The 26069-nt window shown below is 59.2% G+C and overlaps 3 protein-coding genes across 22 annotated transcripts; 1 reads left to right on the top strand and 2 right to left on the bottom strand.

Annotated features, from left to right (window-relative positions):
• Positions 1-1075: 1075 nt before the first annotated feature.
• On the bottom strand, positions 1076-11005 carry GJC2 (gap junction protein gamma 2). Of its 2 annotated transcripts, none has more exons than XM_006063219.4 (2): positions 10397-11005; positions 1076-3324 (listed from the first exon to the last, which is right to left on the bottom strand). In XM_006063219.4, exon 2 carries the CDS (start codon positions 3304-3306, stop codon positions 2017-2019), a length of 1290 nt encoding a protein of 429 aa, XP_006063281.1. In that variant the 5' UTR covers positions 3307-3324; positions 10397-11005; the 3' UTR covers positions 1076-2016. The 2 variants fall into 2 exon arrangements, with proteins under 2 accessions (XP_006063281.1, XP_006063282.1); XM_006063220.4 differs by lacking the exon at positions 10397-11005 and adding an exon at positions 4488-5148.
• A 126-nt stretch (positions 11006-11131) lies between these two features.
• GUK1 (guanylate kinase 1) lies at positions 11132-21464 on the bottom strand. Of its 14 annotated transcripts, XM_045166783.1 has the most exons (9): positions 21252-21408; positions 14197-14310; positions 13910-13951; positions 13706-13802; positions 12327-12465; positions 12171-12255; positions 11902-11987; positions 11707-11769; positions 11457-11541 (listed from the first exon to the last, which is right to left on the bottom strand). In XM_045166783.1, exons 1-8 carry the CDS (start codon positions 21310-21312, stop codon positions 11734-11736), a joined length of 660 nt encoding a protein of 219 aa, XP_045022718.1. In that variant the 5' UTR covers positions 21313-21408; the 3' UTR covers positions 11457-11541; positions 11707-11733. The 14 variants fall into 14 exon arrangements, with proteins under 14 accessions (XP_044804341.2, XP_044804352.2, XP_044804354.2 ...); XM_044948406.2 differs by lacking the exon at positions 11902-11987 and having other exon boundaries at positions 11132-11541; positions 21252-21464; XM_044948417.2 differs by lacking the exon at positions 11902-11987 and having other exon boundaries at positions 11132-11541; positions 14181-14310; positions 21252-21404.
• Positions 21442-25413, top strand: MRPL55 (mitochondrial ribosomal protein L55). Of its 6 annotated transcripts, none has more exons than XM_044948426.2 (5): positions 21442-21643; positions 22342-22428; positions 23289-23357; positions 24534-24738; positions 25139-25413. In XM_044948426.2, the coding sequence occupies exons 2-5, from the start codon at positions 22361-22363 to the stop codon at positions 25286-25288; spliced, it is 492 nt and encodes a 163-aa protein (XP_044804361.2). In that variant the 5' UTR covers positions 21442-21643; positions 22342-22360; the 3' UTR covers positions 25289-25413. The 6 variants fall into 6 exon arrangements, with proteins under 6 accessions (XP_044804361.2, XP_044804360.2, XP_025149878.2 ...); XM_044948425.2 differs by having other exon boundaries at positions 22339-22428; XM_044948427.2 differs by lacking the exon at positions 21442-21643 and adding an exon at positions 21708-22007 and having other exon boundaries at positions 22339-22428.
• The last annotated feature ends 656 nt before the right edge of the window (positions 25414-26069 follow it).

Genomic DNA, 26069 nt, shown 5'->3' with positions numbered 1-26069 from the left:
ACAAGCTGACCCCACCCAACTTCCATGTCACATACATGCAGCACAGACTTCCCTAGCAGTCCCTGGGCAGAGTCCTCCTCCTGGGACCCAAAAGCCTCAAACTGCATCTTTGAACCAGTTAGGAGTGGGAGGACTGAGATGCTGGACACTGGACAGGCTACACAGCATAGGGGGAATTGCGGACTGATACCAAAACTGTGGCAAAAGAAGGGGGCAGTGTCTGCACAGGCCCCAAGCTCACATGTGGTGGGGGGCTGTGCTGAGCTTCACACCTGGCTAGGGGGCCTGCGGAAAATGGTGAATCCCTGCTCTGGATCTGCATTCACTTTCCCTCTGAGGCTCTGCTTCCAGCACTGACATCTGGGACTTCATGGGGGTGGGGCTTACCTGGGGCCAAGGCTCACTTGGCACCTTGGACCAGCCAGTCAGACCCCACAAGGGAAAGAGACTCAGTCTGCATTTGGCATCTGACCAGAGGCAGGCTAGGTTGGGGTTCATCTGGGCTTGGAGATTGGCCCTGGGACCCCAGAGAGGGTCTGCAGCCTGAGAGAACCTCTCAGGGTCTGCCGTGGGCTGGAGGGAGACTGAGCGACAGCAGGGGTCCCTGAAGTCTAGACCAAGGCGGCTCCTTGCTGGCAGCAGCTGTTTTCCCTGTTGTGCTCACCTTTGCTCTCCACGAAAGCTGACACTGCAGGCTTTGGCCAGCATCTGGATAATGCCAGGGCCAGAGATAGGACCGCCCCTCTGTCCTCTGCGCTACCACCTTGGGCTCTAAGCATGCACGCCTGGCTGTTCTTTGTTCTCCTCCAGCCACATCCCTCTCCTCTGGGCCAAGCCTATTGCCTGGTACAGAGTGGTACCCGAGTGTTCCAGGGGGCTGCAGGGGCTCAGCCTGGGCCTTGCTCCCTGGATGGCCGCTGAAGAGTGGCTTCCTCTCCCAGTCATCCTAGAGTTGAGCCATGTGTCCCCAGAGGCCAGTGGTGGACACGCACACACAGGCAAGTGTGTGTACTCAGACCCGTGCTCACACCACACCCCACATGCATACAAGCACACACACACATGCACACGAGGCTGTAAACAAAAGTTAGTTTTATTTCACTCCCTTTGTTTGGAGGCTGTGTCTGAGTTGGAGGGGGTGCTGGAGGGAAGAGACTATGGCAGGAGCTTCAGAGTCCTTTCCCTCAGTGTGGCCAAAGTCATAGCCCCTGACCACCACCCTGTTGGTCTGAGTGGCAAGGGAGGCCAGTGTCTTTTCAGAGTTTCAAGTATGTGCCCAAGGAAGGGGCCATGCCAGGCCAGCACAGAGCTGGAGAGGGCATGATCCCACCCACCCCAGCCCACGCAAGGCCTTAGCCCCAGACCTGTCTGGGCGGAAACAGGAAGCAGGGCGCAGTCCCAGCCGCACTCGAGGCAGCTTACGCTTGGGACCTGGTGGGGGTGAGGTGTGAAGTGGTGCCAACCAGCCCCCCACCACTGTGTTCACTGTTTTTCCTTCTACACCAGGAAGACCTGGCATTGCCTCTAGCTTTGCAAGAACCAGAACATAGACTAGAAGAGTGCGGGTGCTAGGAAAGGAGTGGGGATAAGCACAAAACCCCTCAACACCCAGGCCAGGCACCCCTGGGCAGTCACACACGGGCTTCTTCAGGGAAGCAGGGCAGGATGGGTAGAACTCCTGCCTGGAGGACCCCCTTGTCCTGAGGGGGCCAGCTGGGTGGCTCTGGGAGGAGGGCAGTGCCCCAGCCACAGTCCTATCTCCCATCAGGGCTTATGGGTGGGTCCCAGGCTGCCCACCCTACCCTGGAGGAAGACAGGGCTCAGGCAGGGAGGGGTGGTGATGCAGAGAAGGTTGGTGCCCTGTACCCCCTCTGGAGGGGGTGAGCAGCCAGCTGAGGAAGAGGAGGGCAGGTTGTGCTCTGCGCCTTAGGTGGTGTCCAGCCCCTAGACTTCCCCCAGAGCCCCCTGCCTCCGCCCTGGGGAGGAGGGAAGATGCAGAGCAGCCAAGGTGAGGCCTCAGATCCATACGGTGGTCTTACCCTCCCTGCTGCTGCTCCCGCTGCCCTTCTCTGAGCCCATCCTGGGTTTGATCCCCTGCCGACCCTGGCCCCCCACAGTGCCCCCTGATGTGGCACTGCCTGACCCCGATGCAGGGGCACCAGGCTTTGGGGGCCCCCTGGCGTTCTCTGGGAGGCCCGGGCCGGGTGGACTGTCGAGGTCCCCAAGTGCCCGCCGGTCCTGCAGCGCCTGCAGGGCCAGGCTGGCCAGGTCCTGGTCCTGGGCGCGTGCACGCTCAGCTGTGCGAACCACCAGACTATAATCAGGCGGGCAGGCCAGGCCTGAAGGCGCAGCGGGCAGAGCGCAGGGAGGAGGCCGCGGCATGGGGCCGGGGGAGGTGGGCAGTGGGCGTCGGCCGCGCACGGCGTCTTGCGCGCTGCCGAGGCCCAGATGCGCCATCTCACAGAGGTTGAGCAGCAGACAGAGGCAGCTGACCACGTACATGACCAGCAGGAAGACCGTCTTCTCGGTGGGCCGTGACACGAAGCAGTCAACCACGTGGGGACAGGGCTGGCGGCTACACGCGAAGAAGGGCCGCACCTCGAAACCATACAGAAGGTACTGGCCCACCAGGAAGGCCACCTCGAAGGCGGCCCGCGCCACCAGCTGGGCGACGTACACGCGCATCAGGCCCTCGCGCTGGATGCGCCGCCGCCCGTCATGCTGCCCTGCAGGACCCGGGACCCCAGCCACCTTTGTGTCCCCTCCTGCGCCCTTGGCCACCCCCGTGTCCTCAGCCTCGTCATCTTCACCCAGGCCCTCGGCCACTCCCGGGTCTTCGTCCTCTTCACCCAGCCCCAGCATGGGTTCCTCCTCGCCCAGGTCAGCGGGCTCGGGCCAGCCCGGGTGGGGCGGTGGGGGCAACGGCAGAGGTGCGCGGGGTGCGCGGCGGCTGGGGCGGCGGCGAGAGGCGCGACGGCGCTCATCCTGGGAGGCGCGGGCCAGGCGGTGCACAGCGTAGCCCAGGTACATGACGGAGGGCGTAGAGATGACCACAATCTGGAAGACCCAGAAGCGCACGTGGGACAGGGGTGCGAAGGCGTCGTAGCAGACGTTGTCGCAGCCTGGCTGCCGCGTGTTGCACGTGAACTTGGTCTGCTCATCGGAGTAGATGGACTCGCCACCCACGGCGGTGAGCACGATGCGGAAGACCACCAGCACCGTGAGCCACACCTTGCCCACGAACGTGGAGTGGTTGTGGATCTCTTCCAGCAGCCGCGTCAGGAAACTCCAGCTCATGTTGGTCATAGGGGCGGGGGATACGACCTGCAGGTCACCAGCAAGAGCTCAACCTTGGGCAAGGACAATGGGGGCAAGGGCTGATGGGGTGGGGTGGGGGGAATGGACAGTGGCACCAGAGCCCCTCCAGGGGTACCACTCTCACCCCAAGTCCTGACCCTGCCCTAGGATGGATACAGGGAGAGGCTGGGGCCTCTGCAGCCAGAGGACAGAGTCTACAAGGACAGACGCTGGGCCACCTTGCTGAGCACATGCCCTGGCTGCCCCAAGACCTGGCCCCAGGTCTCTATGGCCTGGAACAAGGCCAGTCCCTCCCACCTTCCCCTACCCTGCAGCAAAGCAGGGCCCTGGGCAAGACATGCTCGTCCCCCAGCCTGTGGGGACCCCACCCCAGGCCCTGAGAGCAATAGGGAGTCCATCAGGTGAGCTGCCTCTATAGGGGCAATCAGAAAGCAGAGCAGCCTCCGCTCAGATGCCTGCTCCCACCTTGCAGCACCCCGGTTTCTGGAGTCATTTCCAGTGTGCCAGGGGCCCACCTGAGCCCCTGTCTGCCTGGCCTTCACTCTGCAGCCACTCCAGTCCCCGTCAGCCCACAGTTCCCCAGGCCCCGAGTCCCAGTGGGCCTCTCTCAGCCTCCGGCTCCCTACTGCTTCCCCATCACACCCTGATCCCATCCACCTCCAGACCCAGTGGCTCTGTCAGCCTCCAGCCCCCTCAGTTCCAGATCTCCCAACAGCACCCCCTACCAGCTCCCTCCACATCCTAGAGAGAATGTTCAATCAGGATCATGGCCATGCTCCCCCACCCCCACCGGTTCAGCTGTGCCAGGGACTGGTGCCCACCCTCCAGGCTGCGACTCCCTCCTATGGCAGCACTCCCATGTCCTCTGCACAGCCCGGCTGAGGGCGGAGGTAAGCCCAGGTGTCTGTTCAAGGTGGCGCCATGTGCGGCAAGGCCCTCAAACAGCATGAAGCACACGCACAACTACACTCGGGCACCTGAAACACTCAGACAGCCCTGTGGCCACTGGCCAGGCCCTAGACCAGTGCTCCTCTTAGATCAGCTACCTCTGAGGGGGCCTGTGCCTAGAAGGGGCTCAGTGGGCAGGAGCGTGCACTCCTGTACCCCTGTGCCTCTGGGGAGGGGGCTGAAGCCTCCTAACACCCACCCTCCTTCCTTCACACCAGTACCTGCTCCTGTGCAGTTTAGGGGCTGAAGACCCCTGATGCTTTTGGTCCCCTCTTTCTCGAACAGGCCTGGGAAGCAGTGTGGGCAGGTGTGGAATGAACAGCAGGGGCATTCAGGGCTCCCGGCCCTCTTTATTGAGCTGGGTCCTCTCCCGGAGCAAGGGGTGGGGGCAGGAAGAGGGGGCAGCCGGGATTCCTGGGGAAGTGACCCTATTTCCTTACATCTGTGTGCAACGCCCCTCTCAGAGCCACACACATGCAAACACTCACAAGTATACAAGTGCACATATATGTATACACACAGTTATATGTGCAATGCACTTGTGTGCAGGCACACATTTACAGGTACACAGACTGGCACATGCCCAGCCCTCCAGGCCATGTGTGATATACCTCTGCCTCAAGAAGGAATGACCCCCACGAAGGTCGTGGTGAACTCAGCTGGACGTTCTGCCTCAGCTTGAACCTCAGCCCTCTTTCAGGACCTGACCCCATCCCTGACCTCGACAGTCCCACATCACGGGAGGCTGGGGCCCACAGCCCCACTGTGCAGGAACCCAGAAAAGGGATGGCAGAGCAGTCCGGACTTTTCTCCCCTCCAAGATGGATGCCAGTGGAGAAACAGGAGGGAAGGTGATGGTGCGAGGACAATCCCGACCCCCAGCGTGTGGTATTTAACAACTGGCTCTTGGTGGGAAAGCTGTGGTGTAGTGTTCACGGACTCCTGTGGCGTGAATGCTCCCACAAGGCCCATGAGTAATGCCAGGAGACACCCGCCGGGTGGCGGGGGGATTGTTCTTGAGACCAGCTCTAGCATGGCACTGGGTGGACCGTGCCCTGGGGTGTGAAGGATGGCACTTTGCCCTGGGGGGCTGACCCAGGTGCAGTTAGAGCCTCCCCAGATATGAGTCATGTGGAGAAAAGAGGGTGCAAGCCACGCAGGAGGAAACCTCCCACCTTCCCCCAGTGCCAGTGGGGGAGCTCAGGCAAGCTCTGGGTGTGTGGTGGAGGCTCTGGCCCTTTAGATCCAGGGGCCCATGCCTGTGCGCATGCGTGTGCAGGGCCTGTGTCACACACGCAGTCACAGCAGGATCTTTCTGTGATCAAGGGGCTGATGCTGACCACCTCTGGGCACCGTCTTAAGTGCCATGCACTGGGGGTCCCCCAAATCTAGACTTCTAGTGCCAGCTGCCACCTCCACATAGGCACATGGGTGCCAGTAGGCACAACAAATCCCAGAAGACCAGACCCCAAACTTCCCTCCAAATTGGCTTCCGTCCCAGGAGGGCTTATATTGGACAGCTCTCTGCCCTGCACTCCAATTGCTTCATCAGGAGAGACGCCCTGCAGCTCCGCTTGGCACCTTCAGGAGCCCATCGACCTGTGCTCCTGCGACTCCTTCCGACTTTGGAGTAAAATGCCAAGCGTACCTGGCCCCAGCGCACCAGCAACCCCCTTTCGCTCCCCTCAACGCGGAAGCCCCGCTCTCCCCAGGCTTCTGCTAGTACCCATCCCTCTCCCCAGGCTTCTGCTAGTACCCATCCCGTCCATGCCCACGCCCCGCCCACAGCCCCGCCCCTCGTCCAGTCCCTCCACCCGACTGCCTGCGAGGCCAGCCCAGTACCCTGCCGGGCGCTCTGTGCTCCTGCGCACTTGGACTGAACCCCGGGCGAATGGGGAGCAGGCCCGGCTTCTCACTGTGTGGGGGTTACAGACAAGTGACAGGAGAGGGCTGGAATGTTCCACATGGTCATGGCTTAGCATTGGCTATGTGGGTCTGAACTCACCTTCAGCTCACTATGGACAAGAAGAGGCACTTGCATATACACCATGCCTGTCAGGCCTACATGGAAAAACACCCCACAGCGCTGAACACACCTTGGTCCCACTCTCCAATAAAGGAAACTGGGCTAGTGGAGAAACAGCTGGTTGCAGGGTAGCAGCAGGAAACGAGCCTGAAGCATCTCTTGGTGTCAGAGGAAGGAAGTGCTAACACACACACACACACACTAATGGAGGCGAGTCAAAGGGACACAACATGCGAGCTGAGGGAAGTAGATCCCAGTGTCTGAAACCAGATCAATTAGGCCAATAAAGTAAAGTACTATTATCGATTGGTTTACAGATTATAGCCCAAGGTAAAAACTATGAGTCCCCACTGATACAAACGATACAATAACTAACTAAATGGGGGAGAAGGGAACTCTAAATATTTATGCTGCCTCTGTGACCTCCAGGAGGGTGTTCCTCCAGAGAGCACAGCTCGGAGGAAAGGAGGGTGCCTGACAGACAGCAGGCTGTGACAGAGATCCCCGCCCAAAGCGTTGAGAGCACAGAGCTTGCTGCCCCCGAGGCCTTCTTCCCAAACCCTCGCCAGAGGCAATCATGAGATATATTGAGACAAGTTCCAGGAGGGGCTTTACAAACTACCTGACCTTCAAAATCCCAAGGGCACCAGAAACTAAGGAAGTCTGAGGAAGTCCCCCACAAGAGGGGTCAAGGAGCCATGAGGACAGTCACTGCTCAGGGGCCCTCAGGACAGCAAAGTACACGGGTGGAAAGGGAGGCACCTTTGGTTAACGGCAACGATTCAATATTGGTGCACCAATTGTGAGAAGCATGCCACAGGGGAACTGGGCTTGGGGGCAAATGAGACGTCTCCCTGGCCTCTTCATAGTTGCTCTAGACCACAGGTGTTGTAAAGTAAGAAACCTTATTTAAAGTGGCTTCCTACCCCATCACTACAAGCTCCTTCTCCCTATCTTTTCCCATCCGGAACGCATTTCTGTGTGTCTGGAGGCTTCACATACAGAGCGGGGACTTTCACTAGTGACCAGTCCTGGGGCTGTGGGGTACAAGGACCCCAACACAGAGCTGGAGAAGTGGGAGGCAAAGGCCAGGCCCACAGATGTCTGGTGCTAACGGGAGGAGGCAGCCAGTGGGGGCTTGGCCCTGGCTGGGCCAGCAGGAGAGGAAGATGTATGAGGGGGTGCTGGCCCCTCAGGGAACAAGTTCTTGGCATTTGTTGGGCCCTCTGGCATCTGTTCAGAGGGAATCCACCCCAGAGCTACATGTTACAGCCAGTGTGGGTGGCGGCCACTCAGTGGGACCCAGGACATAGGGCCAGGTGCACCTGGGGTCAAGGCCTGGGAAGGGGCAGGCCTGGGAGTGCTCAGCGGAGGGTGGAGCTGGGGAGGGAGGGGGCACTGGCCAGTGAGCAGGGCACACGCTGGGGCTCCCCGTGAAGGGAGCTGGCATCACCTTCACCCAGAGCTGCCCGAGGAGGCACCCTATTGGGAGGAGGGTGGGAGGCACACACTCTGGGCTCCAGGGGCATCAGGATGACCTGTGCTGGGGTGAGCTGGGCCCTCTAGCCCTGGTTCTGGCACCAACAGAGTGGCTTCTGCAGAGGTGGGCAGCTGGGCACTCTCCCCTTCAAGCTCCTTCCACCCCTGGATATGAACGAAGGCCCTGAGGGGCTGGTCAGAGACTGGGACCCAGAGGTGCCCAGGGCCGCCTCCTGCAGTACAGTGAGGCCGGGCCTGCCCAGCCACTTCCTTCCCACCCCGGCCTAGCTTCCTCCACGTGCCCCCTCGCGCTGTGGGCGGGCTTCCTCTGCCTGCGGTGGGGCTGCTGGCCTGCTACCCACTCCAGAGTGCTCGGCTCACCAAGAGGACTGGTGGAACGCTTCCCTGGGGATCTCAGCACCTCAGGTAGCCTCTTCCCCTTCCTGAGGACTCCTGGGTGCAGCGGACACTGGGTGGTCCCTCCTTGACATATGAGCACCTTCAAGAAGCCCAAGGTGGACTCAACCCCAGGAGACTGCGGTCTTTATAAAGGACCAGGGCCTGTTCCGGAAACCCCACCTCTGCGGGCCTCCAAGGCTAGGGTCTCCCTCCTGCTGTGTGCCCACCCACCCACCCAAGTACCCTGTCGGAGACAGTTCTGAGTGAGGCCACAGCACCTCCCGCTGCTCAGGCCCAAACGCTGCATGCCCAGAGGAATTTCTCCCTGCCTCCACTGGCGCCAAGCCCCAAGACTGCTCTCCCCACAGCCGGGCCCTAGATGCTCAGATCTTCCCTTGTCAGCTTTGTGATGCTTCTGTGGGTGGTCCTCCACATTCCTGCCCACTCCAGGCCCCTGCCCTAGATGCCCGTCATGTCCTACCTGGACCCCCGGCCAGTGAGAGGTGTGTACCTCCCCCACCTCAGGTGCCCAGAACCCAGGCCTGGGGCTCCTCTGCCACCTTCACCTGCCCCCAGCAACTCCAGGGAACACCACAGCCTCCCACACCGTGTAGACACCAGTTAGTGACCAGGCTCCCCTCCCAGCCGCCTACCCCCATTTCCCTTCCTGCAGGCACCCCAAGGTGGGGTCCCAAGAAGCCCAGGGCTCTCGGAACAAAACCCATATCCTCATGGGTCTTGAGGGATGATTACCTGACCTGCTCCTGCCCAGTCCAGAGCTGACCAGCTCTGTAGTCCCTCCTCTCACACATGGATACACGCCTACACATGCATCTGCACACCCATCCTTCATCCTCACTCACCTTCACACACACACACACGCATGCACGCCGCCTTCTGCCTTGTAACCCCCCCTCCACGCCTCCCCCCCCCCAACCAGTGGCCTTCCTCTAAGTGAGGCTTCCCCACTGCATGCTCGGAAGCAATGGAGCTCTGCCACAGCACTGGGTCTGCTGAGGAACCAGGGCCGCCTGTTCCATTCTAGCCTGAACCTGGGAAGTGAGGGGCTTCCTGCAGGGGTGGAGGGTGTGGTGGGGCCAAGCCTGGGGAGTGAACCACGGTGGAGCGGCCAGGACTGCTCCTGCTTCGGGGGAGCCCAGGCCACAGAACGCTGGGCTCTGGCAGAGCAAAGTGTCAAGAGGAACAAGGGCGGGAAGCTGAAGCAGGACCCCTGCCTGAGCTCAGGGCCCTCAAGGACCTCCCCAGGCACCGCTGGCCAAGAGCAGAATGCTACGCCTGTTAGACCCCATGGGGTGCCCCACTGTCCACCCCACCTAGCCGTCTACCCTGGAGCTGCCCCAGAATGCCACAGTAAAGCCGGTGCCCCCCACATTCTGCCATCTTTCTCGGTCTGCGGCAGTCACTTTTCCTGCACTGCCCTAATGCCTGCTCCCCCGAAGGCCGAGCATACCACAGGACCAGCTGTGTCCCTCGGCCATGCTACCCCTTGTCAGGACACCTGCCCAGTCCCACTCCCCAGTCCTGCCCAGCCGCCCTGCACACACCCCGACCCGGACGACTCACTCACATCTGTGGCGCAGCAGGGCCTGCTCCTGGAGGACAGGAGTCTGATCTGCTCTCTGCTCACCTCTAGGAACCAGATCTGAGGAAGCAAGCCTTAGCAGGCGCCCACAAGTGGGGGTTTAGGAAGATGCCCACGGCTACATAAAGGCCAGTCCAGGAACAAGGTGGACAGCAGGCAGATGTGCCAACCAGTCTGTCTGCCCATGTGGAGGAGGTGGGGCTCCCCAGCCTCCACCCAGGACTGAAGAGCCCAAGGCCCCAGCCTCTGGACACACCACAGCTGCCGAGCTGGCGGGGGCTGGCCAGCCCCACACGGCCTGAGGGGTCCCAGCTGCTGGGGCTCTCCCCTTCCCTCCTTCCTCATCAGCTGGCCTAGCAGCCTCCAGGGTGGTGGGGGCAGACTGCCTCTACCTCTTCCTGCCCTCAAGTTGCACTGCACCCATCTGGCTCCTTTGAGGGCAGGGGGCCTGAGATGGACAGACCCCCAGAATGGAGGGCCGGTCAGGCCCAGAACCTGTCATCTCTTGGGGTTGGCTGTTTCCCGAGTCATGCCTGGGCCCCTGGGACTGCGGACCCAGAGTGAAGAATGTGCCGCTCAGCCCTAAATGGCACCCCACCCATGGTCTCCTGGTGACATCCTACCTTTTCCAGGCCAGGAAACAAGTCCTTCTGAGCCTTTCCACCTGCTGGCCAGCTGGACACAGCCCTCCTGAGTGTGCACCCAGCTAAGTCCAGGGCCCGACCCAGGGCCACCTCTCACCGCCAAGCACAATGTGGGGGGAGGGCCTTCAAGGGCTCCATTGTTCCCCCCGTGGCCCCGGGTCTGAATCCCTGATTGTCCCTGGGGCTGGACGGGTCCCAGAGGGGGAAGCAGCCTCTCCCAGCTACACAGCAGGTCAGGAGGCAGCCCAGCCCCATCTCGCCGGCCCTCAGGGTGGAGGCTCTGTAGCACCCCTCTGCCTGCCATCCAGCATTCAGGCCCAGCTCTCACCTGCCCTCGCTGTCTATCTGGGCTCTGGGATGAAACCCAGGCTTTCTGTTCCTGCGCGGGCTTCCTGCCTCCTCCCAGCCTGCATCTACCATCTGTCTGGGTTCCACGGCAGAACATGGCCTGGGCGTGGACCAGGGCCCAGGCGAGTGCCCCCTGTGTCTAGTACTGATACAGCTCAGCTGCCCTGACTTGAGCTGGGCAGCTTCTAAAGGCATCTTCTGAGACTCCAGAGCCAGGAACCCCAACAGAGGCCCCCAGGCGTCCTCCCCCGGCGGGCCTCTCCAGGGCCAGCCAGATTCCCAGGGGGCCATGCACAAGGCCCCAGAGGCAGGCGTCTCCTCTGCAGGCTCCGTCCCTCTCCAAGTCTGCAGTGTCTGTCTCTCTGCCACTCTCAGCCCAGGTCAGGGACTGGGAGGAGGAGTGGTTTGAGAAGGATGAGCCCCAGGACCTTCTGACCCTAGCCTCGACGGCAACTCAGAGACAGTGCGAGATGAGGTCCTGCACCCACCTGGGGGGAGTCCGGGGCAAGGAGTGTGCGGCAGCTCAGGAGCAGCCTCTCTGGGGGCCGGCAGCCCAGAGCACAGGTGTAAGGAGGCTGCTGCCCTCTGGGGGTGGCCAGTCAGAGCGGGGCTGTCCAGAGTGGGGACGGGGTGGCTCTGGAATGGTATACTGTGGACCCACCCACCCAGGGCCATGATCCAAAGGCTCAAGGACACTCTAACCCAGCAGTTCTTTATTTGGATGTTGGCCTGGCTTCCACGGGTAAGGGGTTGACAGGGCACGGGGGGGAGGAAGCCTAGAAATGGACATGGGGAATGGGGGTAAGAGACAAGGTCCTCCAACCACGGTGGGGGGTGAGGGAAGATGGGCAGCACCCGTCTCTAGGTCCCAGCTGAGGTGAGCAGAGCCACTGCCAGGAGACTCTGGCCCACTAGCGTGGGCGCCAGGCCCTAGGCCCCACCTGAGAGGACACGGCTGGCGGGCCTCCTCAGGACTGACCAGTGCCTTGAGCCTTCTTTATTTCCTGCCAGAGAGAAAGAGAGGCTGAGGAAAGGAAGGTCTCGCCCAGGGCCTGGGGCCACCACAGCACCTGTCCCAGCCTGCTTTACCCGTTTGCCACACAGATGTCTGAGGCCCCACCTCCACCCCAGCCCACCTCGGAGAGCGCCTCCTTCAGGGCCCAGTAGGCCTTGTCCAGACTGTCGTTGACGATGATCAGGTCAAACAGGCCGGGTTCCTTGCCTGAGGGTGGGGGCAGGGTCAGTGGAAGCTCTGGGAACGGAGCGGGGGTCTGGGGACCCTTCACAGGGACCACAGGGCTGGGTGATAGCTCCAGCCCTCCTGCGCCCCTTGGTGGGGGGACTGGTCTCCTGCGGGGCGTGGGGAGGGTCTAGGGGAGGCAGCGTGCTGGGCGCCCTCACTCACTGCTCTCCATGTCAGCCCGGGCAGCCGCCAGACGCTTGGCCAGGCTCTCCTCTGTCTCTGTGTTCCGCTGTCGCAGCCGCTGCTCCTGAGACAGAGCACGAGGTCAGAAGGTCCGAGCACGCGGGGCTGCCCCCCACGCCCCGCCTCGGCCCCCACCAGGACATCCAGTGAGGGCGGCTGCACGAAGATGTAGATGGGCCGCAGGTCGGTCTTCTTGATGTTGCGCACGCCCTGCAGGTCCACGTCCAGCACGCAGATGCGGTTCATGGCCTGCACGGCCCGCACGGCGGCCTTGCTGGGGAGTGGGGGGAGGGGAGCCGCTCAGCCGTGGGCGCCCCGGTGCTAGCAGCCCCCGCGGCTTCAGAGAGCCTCAGTGGGACCTCATCCCCCGTCCCCCGCTCTGGGTCTGTCTGGGGGTGCCCACAAGGGCCTACTCTAACTGGCATCTGCTCCCTCATTCTGGAAGCACTCCCTGAGCAACGCTTGCACGAGGGGGCCCTCTGCTGGTCCGGGGGTGGTGGTAGGGAGTGTGTCTGGTAGGGAGCAGCAACCTTCAGACCCCGGCGGAGCCTCTCCCTCTCCTGGCACCTCCCCCCAGGCCCACCACGCCATCACCTCAACCAGTCCCACCCGCCCATCACGCCTCCAGAAGTGTCTGTACTACCTTCTGGCTCACGTCCCCAGGCTGGTGATGGCAACCCCCCTCCCATATCCTGCCTGCGGGGTCCCTGCGTGGGGAGGGATGCTCTGGCCCCACTGCACTGCAGGACACGGCCCTGGGCTTTCTCACCTCCTGGCTGCCCTTTGCAGGCCCTGGCCCCTCACCCAGGGGTCACCAAGTGCTATGTGCTCCTCGTCCGCTGGGGGGACCGCCCCTCAGTGAGTCCTGTGTGTCTCGACAGCGGCCAAATGACCGCCCTCAGTGGCCCACTGCTCTGCCCATCTGCACCCGGGGCAGAGGATGATGGGTCCTGGCGGTGCCCGCCTCCCCCAGCCAGGCGGCTCAGAGACCCGCTGTGCAGAGGCAGGCCTGGGCCTGCCTGCCTGAGTCAGGACACTGCTCCTGGGCCTTGTAAGTCAGATGGGAGGAGCCAGCAGACCCCCTGCTCTGGTTGGTTGGTAGCGTGGGAGGGGGTGCAGCTGCTGTTTTGCCAGGGACCCTTCCCAGGCTACCCTACTGACTGGAGGGGAAGGGCCACATGAAACCTGCAGACCCCTAAGACCCAGGTCCCCCGAGTCCTCCCCACACACCGGCTCCTCGTCTGGCCCACTTCTCACAGCAGCCTGGCCAGGAGACACAAGTGGGGCTGGGCCCGGAGTGGGCAGCCCGAAGATTTCTGACTCAAGCTCCATCATGACCTCTAGAGGGCTGAGTCCTTGGCCTCAAGTGCCCAGACAGCCGGCAGAGAGAACACCCCAACCTGGGGGCCCAGCCAAGAGGAGACCCCCAGGGTCTACAGACACCCCCTGCCTGGGTTACCCACTCCTGGTCTCTGGGGGAATGAGAGGAAGGGAAGGCCCAAAGCACCGCCCACCTGGTCCCATACAAGTTCCCTGAGAACTCAGCGTGCTCGATGAAGTCTCCAGCAGCAATGTCGCGCTGCATCACCTCCCTGGTCACAAAGTAGTAATCTGCAAGGAGAAGGCACGGATAGGAGACAGGCCTCAGGCACCCCTCTGACGAGTGTCGGGCTGCTAGCGTCTTGTGCTGGAGCACAGGGCCAGCTGGCCAAGCTCACCTTTGCCGTTCTCCTCTCCTGGCCTCGGGTCCCTTGTCGTGTCTAGGAATAAGTAACAGCGATGGCCTTGGGACACCTGGAACCTCACGTACCCCATCCCCAGGGCCTGCCCCGTGGCCTGGCTCCACCCATCCGGAGGTGTGGGAAGGGAGGCTACAGGCTAGGGTCGGCAGTGTGGGGGCTTCTGCCCCAGTGTGTGGCAGTGGGCGCGGTGCTTCAGGGCATGTTAGCAAGGGTCTCTGTCCCCAGTCTCTTTTGGACCCTCCCCCACCTCCCCGGGGCCTCACGGGACACGCTGAAGCCAAAGATGCTGCCATGCTCCTGCAGGAGTTTCTTCAGTAGGGTGCTCTTCCCAGCCCCTGAGGGTCCGCTCAGGACAACGGGCCTTGGTCCTGACATCCCTGTGGGGAGGCGGGGGGAGAGGCAGGTCTCAGCAGGGCCTTGCTCCCTGCTGCATGGAGGTAGACATGCTGCTGCATATGGCGGTGGCTGCAGTGCCCAAGTGAACTCAGCCCAGCAATGAGGCAGAGCCGAGGTGCCGTCACTCAGAGCCATGCTTAAACCCTGCCTATGCCTCCCGGTGGGTGGTATATGCGCCGGCCACAAATGTGTGGCCTCCCCAGCTGTCCACTACTAGCCTACCTCTCAAGGAGCCTGGACTTTGGCTCCTGGGAGGGCACATCCAGGTCCCAATTCCTATGTCTCCTGGCACCACACTTCGGAGGTGTCCTTGGTCAAGGTCAGTGGAACCCAAGGTCTATTCTGGGAACTTCCACTGAAAAGTGAGGAGCTAATCCCAGGGTCCCTGACTCCCCTCTGTGATACCTGGGTCTCATGAAGCCAGCAGGAGAGCAGGGCATCACCCTCCCAGCTCGTAACACAGGTGCCTGCCACGGTGAGAACACCGAGGGCAGGAAGAGTGGGAGAGGTCTGGAGGGATCAGCTTAGCCTGCTCTATCCCCACTGGACCACCCTGCACCCCTCATATTGGACCTACCTTCTGAGTAGCCTCTGTGCTCAGCTTGGGGCTGCACTGGCTGAGCTGAGAGAGTGGTAATCCTTGCCTGCTCCCCACTGTCTGAGCACTAAATCCCTCCCAGTGCAGCCCGCACCACCTGCTCAGCAGAGGGAAACGCTGCTCCTCACCCGAGAAGTGCACCTGCCTCCCCAGCCATGTGACAAGACGAGCTGAGGAAGCTTAGGTGCACTGGAAGCCTCAGAAGACAGGAATCAAGGCTGGCACTAAGCTAAGGGGCTGGCAGGCTATGCACTGCCCCAGAGGGAGGCAGAGCCCAGACGCGCGTGTGATGAGCTGGCCTGCCCCTGCAGCGCTCTCTCTGTGTGGAGGTCCCCAAGCAGCAGTGAGGGCCGGGAGAACAGGCCACTCTGCGTGGGCAGCTCTCCAGCAGGCCCCCTGGTGGGCACTGCTTTCCTAATCTGCAATGTAGGCCAACCTGGGTAATCTGGCTAAAGCATGGCTATTCTGGGACCATCAGGCTGTATGCAAACGCCCTGAAGAAGGACTTGGGAATCAGACATGACCACCTGCTGAAAGAGATAGAAGAAATGGATCCAGAGGAGCTCATCAACGCTCTGTCATTTCTGAGTGACCAGTTCTTAGCTCCTTTGTCTCGTCCCAGTTTCCTATTAGAATAGTGAAAGTGAAGTTGCTTGGTCTGCAACCCCATGGACTATAGCCCACCAGGCTCCTCCATCCGAGGGGTTTTCCAGGCAAGAATACTGGAGTGGGTTGCCATTTCCTTTTCCAGGCGATCTTCCTGACCCAGGGATTGAACCCAGGTCTCCCGCATTGCAGGCAGCCTCTTTACCATCTGAGCCACCAGGGAAGCCCAATAGTGCATTGTTGTAAAATAGCAAGTCCCATTGACTCACAACTCCTTTCTGGGGTCCTGATTTTCCCACCCAGACACAGTGCCACCATACAAATGCCCACACATTTGTGTGTCTGACTCCAAGCCCACTGTTGTTGCCTGCCCAGGAGAGCACAGCACCCTTGCTACCCTAAGGACTGGTGCAAGGGAAGGTCTCATTTCTGCCTCACACTGCCCTTCATAAAGTCCCTTCCTTTGCAGAACGAACATCCTGTGGGCAGCCCAGCCCAGTCTGTCCTGACTTTCTAGGTGCTGAGTGACCAGGGTGCTGGGCGAGTTATGGGGGAGGGATATCGGAGGGCAGAGGAGATACTGGGGGTCACTAGGTTCCTGAGCAAGGTTGCTGCTTCTAGAGGGGCCCTGGAAAGGGAGTATGGAGGCTGGGGTCTGTCACCCACTGGCTGGCCTCTGGACTGCGCCAAGTCACCACTGCACACATGTCCCTGCCAAACTCGCAAGCAGGGGCAGCTGTGGCCGTTCAGCATCCTAGGTCTTCCCAGGCCCCAGCAGCACATTGGCACCACAGGAATGTGAGTTTCCCCAGGGCAGGGCTAACACCAAAGTGGACACATGCCAGGTCTCACAAGAGGTGGACCAGAAAGCCTCCCGGGGCCTTGCTCCCAGCAACAAACGCTCCACTTGGTGGGTGCAGCTGGCACCTTCTGGACCCAACTTGGGGCATCCACCTCCGGGGAGCGGAGGACTCATCACACCTGCCTATGAAGATCCCCCTCAGGAACACTCTGCTCCTTTCCTCACGCCCAACTTGGGCAGGTCCCCCGCCCTCACATCCCATAGCCTGCAACTACTCACCTGCCAGCAACACCCAGGCTGTGCCTTACCTGCTCCAGGCTAGCACAGGTACCCTAACACACTCCCCGGGCAGTTCCTGCTCTGCTTCCCATGCATGCGGCCATGGCTAGATGTTGTGGTCACAAGCTCTAATATCTGAACACTGGAAAACTACACAGAGAAGACACGTCTTCAATCAGGACCAATTACTACACATGGAGTCCCAGCGCCTGAAACCCTCACAGGCCATATTGTGCAAAAGTCTTACTCATCATCTCACCTCGAAACCCTGGCTTCCATCTGGCTTTATGTCCCATGTCGGAACTCTGGGGGCAGGGACACAGCCCCTGCACCCCGCTGAGACCACCCACCCTCGGCCCAACCACCACGGGCAGTGAGCAGCAGGCACGTACGCACACCCGGGGGCTGGCTGACGGCTGCGGCCCTCACTGCCTGCGTGGTCCAGACCATCACTGCACCCTGCCGGCTACGCCTCAGGGTGTCCTCCCGAGTCCCCACCTGCCCCTCACGCCCGGCCAGGCCTCTTCAGAGCTGTCGTTCATTCAGCCTTCTTCAAAGGTTACACTGCTGGGGACAAGGGCAGAGGGAACCACCCAGCACCACTGCCTCGAGGTGGCTGGGATCTAGCCGGCCAAGCTCATTTGTGCATCTCTGTAGTCTTTCCTCTTGTGGGGTCCCTCCCTGAGGCTGTCTCCTTTCACCACAAAGGTTTGAACCACACAGACCCCGGTCGGAGTGGCCGAGCCCTGCAGAAGGCACCTGGGGAGCTGCTGAGTGCTGGGCTCCACCCAGGGACCATGGTGACAAGAGTGCTCACGAAAGCCTCCTTCGACAGGGGCACACTCAGTGTGGGACCGAGCTCAAGGCCTCTTGGTCCCAGTGACCAAGTGCCCCAGACCCCGAGACTGATTCTGGCCCCATCTCCTGATAGAACTGACTGGCAGTTAGGAATGTTCTGTCGCCCCTACTCCTTGACTATTTCACAATTCCAAACTCCAGCCTCCCGGCAAGATACTGGAAATTTTCACAAGGACACCAATAAGGATGAGGGATGCAATTTCTGTAGGAATTGCTGGTGCAAGCCTGGGTGTTCTGGAATGCTCTCTTCACAAGGAGCTCCTCAGGCAGACCTGGGGGGGTTGCTCTCCCTTCTGCTTCTACCCAACTTCCCGTCCCGTCCCAAGGGCGGGGCATGGCCACCACTTTGTCCTCTCTGAGAGCCTAAGACAAGGCACAGCCCTCTGGGGACAGAGAAGGGAGAGTCACACCCCACCAGCACTCTAGACCTGCGCTCATCTGGGTCAGGACGGCTGGCCACGCCCCATCCCCCAAACAGGCTGTGTGGGACGGAAGAACTACTCTGGCCGTGGCCTCAGGCGCTCCACGTGTGGGACATGTCCTGGCCCAGTGACCTTCAGAAAACACTTCACCTTCAAGAACCTGATTTGAAGTGGGAGAGCCACTGTTTCCTTTTTACTTCTTCTCACAGTAGGGTGGGACCATGCCTTGCATAGAGGAAGCTTGGCCCTCTCAGGGAAGAAGCAAGAAGCCACACCGTGGCAAGAAGCACACACCCTGCGGAGGCCTTAGGCCTGCCACAGCACTACACAGCTGCATCTGGGTCTCCTTCCGTAGAGAAGAATCGAGATTCAGTCTCATGTGAGAGCCTCAGTCCTAGCTCTAAGGGAAGGTAGAGGGAGCAAGAACGGGGAAAGGGGTCCAGGACATACAACCCACGGAGCAGGAAGAAGCCCGACCCCTTCTAGGTGGAGAAGGTTCACTCTCACAGAAGGGGAAGAAAGGATCAGCCAGGCACCAGGGAGAATCAAGGCCCAGCACACACAGGATCAGAGAGGGACCTGGAGGAAAGCACGGCTGGGCACACCAAGGGTCAGAGGAGGACCCGGGAGGAGAAGAGGCCTCGTGCCACTGCAGCCAGGCTCAGAGTCCGAGTGCAGGGCCGCTGCCACACCAGGGCCCCCCGGCCCGCCTTCTGTGCCCACCCTGTCCTCCTGGAGGACTGGGGCCACCTCCCTCCACCCCAACCACACCGTGACACCTTCCCTCCTGCTCTTCCTCAAATTCTCTGAGCATGTTTCTTGACTTATGCTAAACGTGATGCAAAAGATGGAAATGAACAGTTCAGGTCTTTAAAAAAAAAAATTGGAGTATGGCTGAAGAAAAATGTACAATTTTAGAACTCCCAGAATCTACTTACTACTCAAAGAAACTTCTGATCTTCCCAGTTCCAGACAAAGGTTGGGTCAGCGTGTTCTTAGAATCTAAAGGAGAGCCCAGGCAAACTACACCTGTCACAGGTGTGGCACCAACTCAGATTACAAGCTGGCCTGGTGTGTGCAGGCAAGTGCGTGGAATCCTTACAAGAGGACAGAGTGAGCGTTCATGTGGCAGGAAGTTCAACTTGTTAATGATAAGACAGGAAGCCACACCCAGTCCACATTCCTCTTAGTGGTAAAGGTTTTTCTGGGTCCCTCACGAGTAATATGGGCTTTCCTGGTGGCTCAGACAATTAAGAATCTGCCTGCAATGCAGGAGACCCAAGTTCAATCCCTGGGTGGGGAAGATCCCCTGGAGGAGGAAACGACAACCCACTCCAGTATTCTTGCCTGAAGAATTCTATGGACAGAGGAGCCTGAACTACAGTCCATGGGGTCACAAAGAGTTGCACATTACTGAGCGACTAACACACTTCACAAGTCACGGTCTGGGAGGCGAATGACAGAAAAGCCCACATTTGGGCAGGCACGCCACCAAGGGACACTCGCATGGGACTCATGCATGAGTGATAGCCATGAAAAGCACATCTTGGCTTCCTCCTCCTGCCCTGGTTGGCCCCATCTCATACTGGCCAACCATCACCTCAGATTCCACCTCCCTCACCCCTATGCTGCTGCTGCTGCTAAGTCACTTCAGTCGTGTCCGACTCTGTGCAACCCCAGAGACGGCAGCCCACCAGGCTCCCCCGTCCCTGGGATTCTCCAGGCAAGAACACTGGAGTGGGTTACCATTTCCTTCTCCAATGAATGAAAGTGAAAAGTGAAAGCGAAGTCGCTCAGTCGTGTCTGACTCTTAGTGACCCCATGGACTGCAGCCTACCAGGCTCCTCCATCCATGGGATTTTTCCAGGCAAGAGTACTGGAGTAGGGTGCCACTGCCTTCTCCATCCACCCCTATGAAAGGCAGTCAAAACAAGCGAGGTGGTGTACCTCACTGCTCCTCCTCAAACCAGCACCTGGGCAAAGGAGGCTTATTCCCCTCCACTGCTTCCAAAAGAATGTCTAAAAAAAGCAGATGAGCAGCTCCAGCAACCTAGACTTGCGGTGTCTTGTCCCCAGGGAAGCTGAACCCCAACTACCATGCCCCTGTCATGTCAGAAAGGCCTGCCACCAACAACCTGCTCCTGTATGGAATGCCCAACAGTGCTAGGTTGTGGGACTGGCCAAGAAACTGCGGCAGTCCCAGGGGCCCTCCTGTCTGGGAGTCCTTGGAGCAGTCAGCTGTGCCCACCTAGGACCCTGCCCTGGGTTTGCAATCTGCGGTGGGAACCAAACATAGCGCCAGAGCTGGACTACCGGGAGGATTTGCCTTAAGCGCGGCGTAGACGACGTATTTCTACAGGCCAGGTGAGCTAATCGGGACTTTGGTGACTCTGCCGTACCAGGGGCAACCTAAGGGCCTTCAAAACACTGATCTCCCAGGGTTTTGGGCTTTGTTCTGTGGCCCTCCTTGGAGAAGGGTGTCAAGCTGCTTTCCCTCTTTGCCCCTCTGCATCCTGCAGGGTCCACAAGGCGTCCAGCATGAAGTCCTCACTCAGACTGCAGGGGTTTTACAAACTATTTGGAGCTTCCAATGTCAGAATAATTTCCTCTTATATTTTGGGGACTGATACAGGGGAACCAGTTTTTTAATTGTCCAAGTAAAAATGCTTCTGCACTGCTGCTGCTGCTAAGTCGTTTCAGTCGTGTCCGACTCTGTGCCACCCCATAGACGGCAGCCCACCAGGCTCCCCCGTCCCTGGGATTCTCCAGGTAAGAACACTGGAGTGGGTTGCCATTTCCTTCTCCAATGCATGAAAGTGAAAAGTGAAAGTGAAGTCGCTCAGTCGTGTCCGACTCTTAGCGACCCCATGGACTGCAGCCTACCACGCTCCTCCGTCCATGGGATTTTCCAGGCAAGAGTACTGGAGTGGGGTGCCATTGCCTTCTCCTCCAAGTAAAAATAATAACTACCAAAGGCAATTCTAACACAGAGACACACTGGATAAAACTTCAAAGTGAAGGGAAGCCTGGCTGAATGTAACTCCATGCAAAGACTACCCTATTCTGGTCTCCCTCCGCTTTGCTTATCCTGAAACAGAGCTCTGGGAACCACTGAGGGACGCCGAGGGCAGTTTCGGTGGCTGGCGAAATGACAGAATTCACGAGCACAACCCCACGAGTCCCAGAAGGAGACCCACGACACCCGCGCTCAGCACGGGCTCCGGTGGCGCCTCGCACGCGAGTAGCGGCGGTCCCCGCCTCTCTGCCTCGGATTCAGACCGAAACACACGGGCCTGGATCCTCCTGTGGTCTGCGCGCGCCCAGAACTCCGTCCCGCTGTGAGGGGCCGCCACTCACCGTCCGAGAGGGCCCGGCCAAGGGCGGCCGCTGCCAGCCCGGCCAGCGGGCGCCGCAGCATGAAGGGCCGCCGTCGCCGCCGCCCGGGAGGACATACGTCACAGCGTCGCGCCGCGCCGGGCTCTCTCCGCCCCGCAGAGGCGTACGTCACCGCCGCGCCAGACCTGCCTGAGCCAGCGGGGCAAATAAGTCAGAGCTGCGCCGGCCTCGCCGCGCCTCGGAAGGCCGTACGTCAGCGCCGCGGGACCCTGCGCCCGCGGATGACGTCGGGGCGAAGCCACACGAGCAGTGAAAACTGAGTTTACCTTGAGTGTGTACTGCCTTCTGGCCAGTCCCGCACCCTTTGGCCTGTGGCGGCCGAGCCGCTGGTCCTCGAGGCCGCTCCGGAGCCGGTGAGGGTGGCAAGTTGGTGCTGAAAAGGCGCCGCGTCGCGCGGGCTTGGAGGGCTTCCTTCACGGGAGGGTCCGGGCCCTGCCGCTAGCCGCCCTTGAGGGTATCACCTGGGAGGTTTATGGCATTGCGGTTTCCTGTTGAGTCATCTCCTAAGGCGGAAGGAGGCCTGCAGGGAATCTTGACCGGGAGGGCTCTTTTCCTGGGGTCGTAATGTTTGAGACATCAGGTATTCGACATTTGAAGCAACTGGTGTATCACCGCGGAAACCTCAGCTTCCCTGGGAGTCAGGGCTTAGTAAGCCGCGGCTGCTGTTTGGTAATCCTTACCTCGCTTTTGTGAGAATGAAATGACCTTGGAAAACAGGTATGAGCTAGTCGTCACCGTTTACGTTGCATTCCATCCTCAGTGATTTGTCTGACTCAGTAACCCACCAGAATGGGCCCAGGGCCTGCTGCAGACAGTTTACTGAGTCAGAGTTTTTGAGAGTAGAACCGAGGCATCTGCAGATCAGAGACGTTCCACAGGTACTTCTAATGCCAGGTGAGGGCCGAAAGCCTCATAGATTGTTTGGGCAACACTTGAACTGACCTGGTAAAGTCTGTCCGAGATGGCTTGGTTCCTGCCTGGGATTTGTTGAGAACCAATTAGGTGGAAAGTCCTGTCTTTTAAAAAGATCTTTTATTTCCTTGCCTAGCAGTTGCACACTGAGCCAGTGAATGACCCTAGGCCTTCACGTGCTGCAGGGGCTCTCAGGAGGAATGGCGGCCAAGGGCAGCCTGCTTCGGTAAGCATGGACTTCCAGGCCCTTTGGGACTCCTGTAATGGGGCCACCCGAAGAATCCCGACTCAACAGCCTTAGGCTTTGCAGCCTTAGTAAAGCCTCCAGAGCCAGCATGTTTTATCTGGAGAAATACATACAAGTACATATGTGTGGGGGTTTCCCTGGTGGCTCAGTCAGTAAAGAATCTGCCTGCAGTGCAGGAGACCCAGGTTTGATTGCTGGGTCGGGAAGATCCCCTGGAGAAGGACAGGGCAGGGCCTGTACCTAAGCAATACCACGGAGCTCAGGGCACAGCCACTCCAGACAATCTGGGGTTGGTGATTCAGGTGATTCAGCCACTCCAGTATTCTTGCCTGGGAAATCCCATGGACAGAGGAGTCTGACCAGCTATAGTCCCTGGGGTGGCAAGAGTTGGACATGACTTAATGACTAAATCACCACCACCACATATGTATGGACACCTTAACAGTGTTGAAGGAGGAATGGAAGTGACTTGTGAGTACCTGGCACCAAACTGATGTGGTGGTGGCCACTGTCCTATTCAGAGCCTACAGGCCATCTCTGGAGAAGACCATGGCCTTCCTGCTCTTCCCATCAGAACTGCCTCCCCATCTGCAAATCTCCCCAAGTGAGTGCTGATGGAGGAGAGAATGAATTCAGGTTTTAAATTGTTTCTGTGGAACCTAGGAAGAGGGATGTAGCACCTGAGCTGTGGGTTAGTATGAAGATGGGGAAGGGACTTGGTTGCAACATTTCCAGAAGGGCCCTTGTGCTGGAAAAGGTTCATGTTGAAACTGCAGCTACTGTTCTGGTGGGAAAGCATTCACTCTTTCCACTCAAGGGTTGGTTCCTGCCCCTTCCAGGAGCCTCCTGAATCACCAACCCCAGATTGTCTGGAGTGGCTGTGCCCTGAGCTCCGTGGTATTGCTTAGGTACAGGCCCTGCCCAACTCACTGTGGGTTCCTCTGGTGGTGGAGTTCACCCACTTCTTTCTCCCATCTTGCACTTCTGGGGGATTTTGCCAGAATTTACTGAGCACTCAGCTAGGGAGGGTCTGGGACTTACTTCATAGCAAGTAAGATGCAGTTCTCTCACCCCAGGCCATCATACTAGTGGAAGAAATGGGCCATCAGTCTGAGGTGTCAGCTGGAAATTGCAGTGGGGTGGCGGGAACCACAACCAAAGCAGAGGCTGCCATACTGTGGCTGTGCATGGCCTGTGGCTGCTTTGTGGAGAGAGAAGTCCTGAAAGTCTGGTGGGAGCTACTGAATTGATGTGAATATCAGGAAACAGATGGATTGAGGCACAGTCTGCGGTTCAGAATTCAAGTTTGTATGAAAGCAGGCTGGAAGGGACTCTGTGCGTGGGGACGGGTGTCACGGGGCAAGGTTAGGACAGGGAAATCCAGGTCCTAAGTGGATGAGACAAACATGGCCTCACGTAGCTGGGTTGAGCGGGGTGTGAATAGGCCCTATTCTGTCACCTTAGAGCGTGTGCTCTGCACTGTGCAGAAGAGCTGTGTGCCCATCACACTCAGAAGCCAAGTGGACCGGGTGTCTCAGTCGGCTTGGGCTAACGCAGCATAACACCACAGACAGGCAGCTTATGAAAACTGGAAGTCTGAGATTAGGGTGCCAGCAGGGTTCTGGTGAACCAGGTTCCTGGTTCAGAGATGGCTGCCTTGTGGTGATGTCCTCATATGGAGAGAGTTAGCTCTCTGGTATCTTCTTATAAGGGCACCAATCGTACTGTGGAGACCCCACCATCATCTAACCCTAATCACCATCCAAAGGTCCTACCTCCTGACACCATCTCACTGGGGTTAGGGCTTCAATGTGTGAATGGGGACGGGGTGGACTCAAATGGACAGTTCACAACACCAGGTTTGCAGTCCCCTGGAAGTCAGCTTCCCATTCAGTGCTATAGTCTAGCACCCTAGCCTTGGGGTCAGGCCTCACCAGAGACCCACCAGGGTTCTGGATGTGGAGTGGAGCTGCTCTGACCACATCTTGCCCTGGTGCACGTTGCTGTGTGCCCCCACAGGAGCTGGGCTGCGTGGCCAGTCTGGCCCTGGTGCCAGCCACTGACCAGCACACGTGTGTCTGCAGCCTGCTCTGGCAGCGTGGGATGACAAGGGCTGCCCCTGAGAGCTGCCGCCACCTATATACGTCCTCTTGGCGGGCTGACTGCAACAGAGCCTCGCTCACTCGAGTGCACCGGCAGACCTACGCACGCCTCTACCCTATTCTCCTGGTCAAGCAGGATGGTTCCACCATCCACATCCGCTATCCAGAGCCGCGTCAGATGCTCACAGTAAGCTTCCTTCCCCGACACTCCCTAGGATCAGGTCCTGGAGGACCTAGCCTGTAGAAACTACTCCTCCAGGAGCTCGAGGGCTTAAAACCCACCGTCGCTGGACTGGGAGGGGAGTGAGTCACGGGTCAGAATTTTTGGTTGAGGAGAGGGAAGAAGGTGACCTGGAGTGCACTCCACAGACCAAGGTAAGAAAGCAGTGAGCTGTATGATTGAAAAAATTGCAAGTCTTGGGAAAACAAGCAGAAAAAGTTTAAAAAAGTTTTGAAGCGAGAGAAAACCCACAGAACACATAAAACCTAAACTTATGTGGTAGATGATAACAAGGTGAAGTGGAGACCCTGGAGAACATCCTGGTACCCACCACCTGAGCCGTGTACACACCCCTTCCTCCCCACAGATGCCTGTGGACCTGGACTCCTTGTCCCCAGAGGAAAGGCGTGCACGATTCCGAAAACGAGAGGGCCAGCTCAAAGAGAAGAAGGAGGAGCCAGAGCTCGCTGACGACTTTGATGTGGAGCAGTACAAGCAGTTTTGGACCAAAAAGTGATGGTGCCTGGAAGCTGCTGTGTCCTAGGGAATGCTGTAAAGCAGGGAGGGGCACGTGTCTTTAAATCATGAGTTGATGAAGCTGTATCTTGTGAAAAGATCAATACAAAGAACATTCAAATAACAGTCTTGACACTGTTGTAAATCCCTCAGAAAACATTTGTTCATCCTACAGATTCAATTCAGGGGTTGGCCTAGTGGAGTGGCACCCCTCCACTCACTAGAATTGTTATCATTGAGTCTAATCTGGTCTGCTGTGATGATAAACAGAACTGCACTTGCCCAACAACTAGCTCAGTTTAGTTCAGATACTGACCCATCAGCAGTGACTGCCAACACCTTGGGGGTGACTGAGGCATTCTCTGCGCTGTCGGGGGGAATGAATGCAATGAGGTGTGCTTGCATGCTTCCTCGGAAACTAGACACAGCTGGTCCTCCCGAGGGCGGAGGCCTAAGCGTGGCAGGCACGACCTGACTTTGGCCGCTCTCCTGTCTCCCAGACAGCCGGCTACCTGATAGACACCTCCAACAGCTATAGTTGGAAGCCTTCAGCCGTTGTCTCGTGCCTACCCCTCCTCCAGCACAGCCCCGGAAACACGGCACGCAATGGGAACTGTGGCTCTGGGGCGTCACCCACATAATATGATTTATAAAACTGTCGGTCGTGGCAGCGCGATGCTCAGGTACAGCCGCCGCACCTTTCGCAAGTGCAGATGCTGTGTCGCGTCAGTGTGCAGGCGCTCTGGCTAGGACGCCTGGGGAGGGAAGGGGGACAGTGCGCA

Source organism: Bubalus bubalis, chromosome 9 (assembly GCF_019923935.1).
Source record: "Bubalus bubalis isolate 160015118507 breed Murrah chromosome 9, NDDB_SH_1, whole genome shotgun sequence".
NCBI lineage: Eukaryota > Metazoa > Chordata > Mammalia > Artiodactyla > Bovidae > Bubalus > Bubalus bubalis.
The sequence above is the reverse complement of the archived record's forward strand: the minus strand, read 5'-3'. Positions and strand labels throughout refer to the sequence as shown.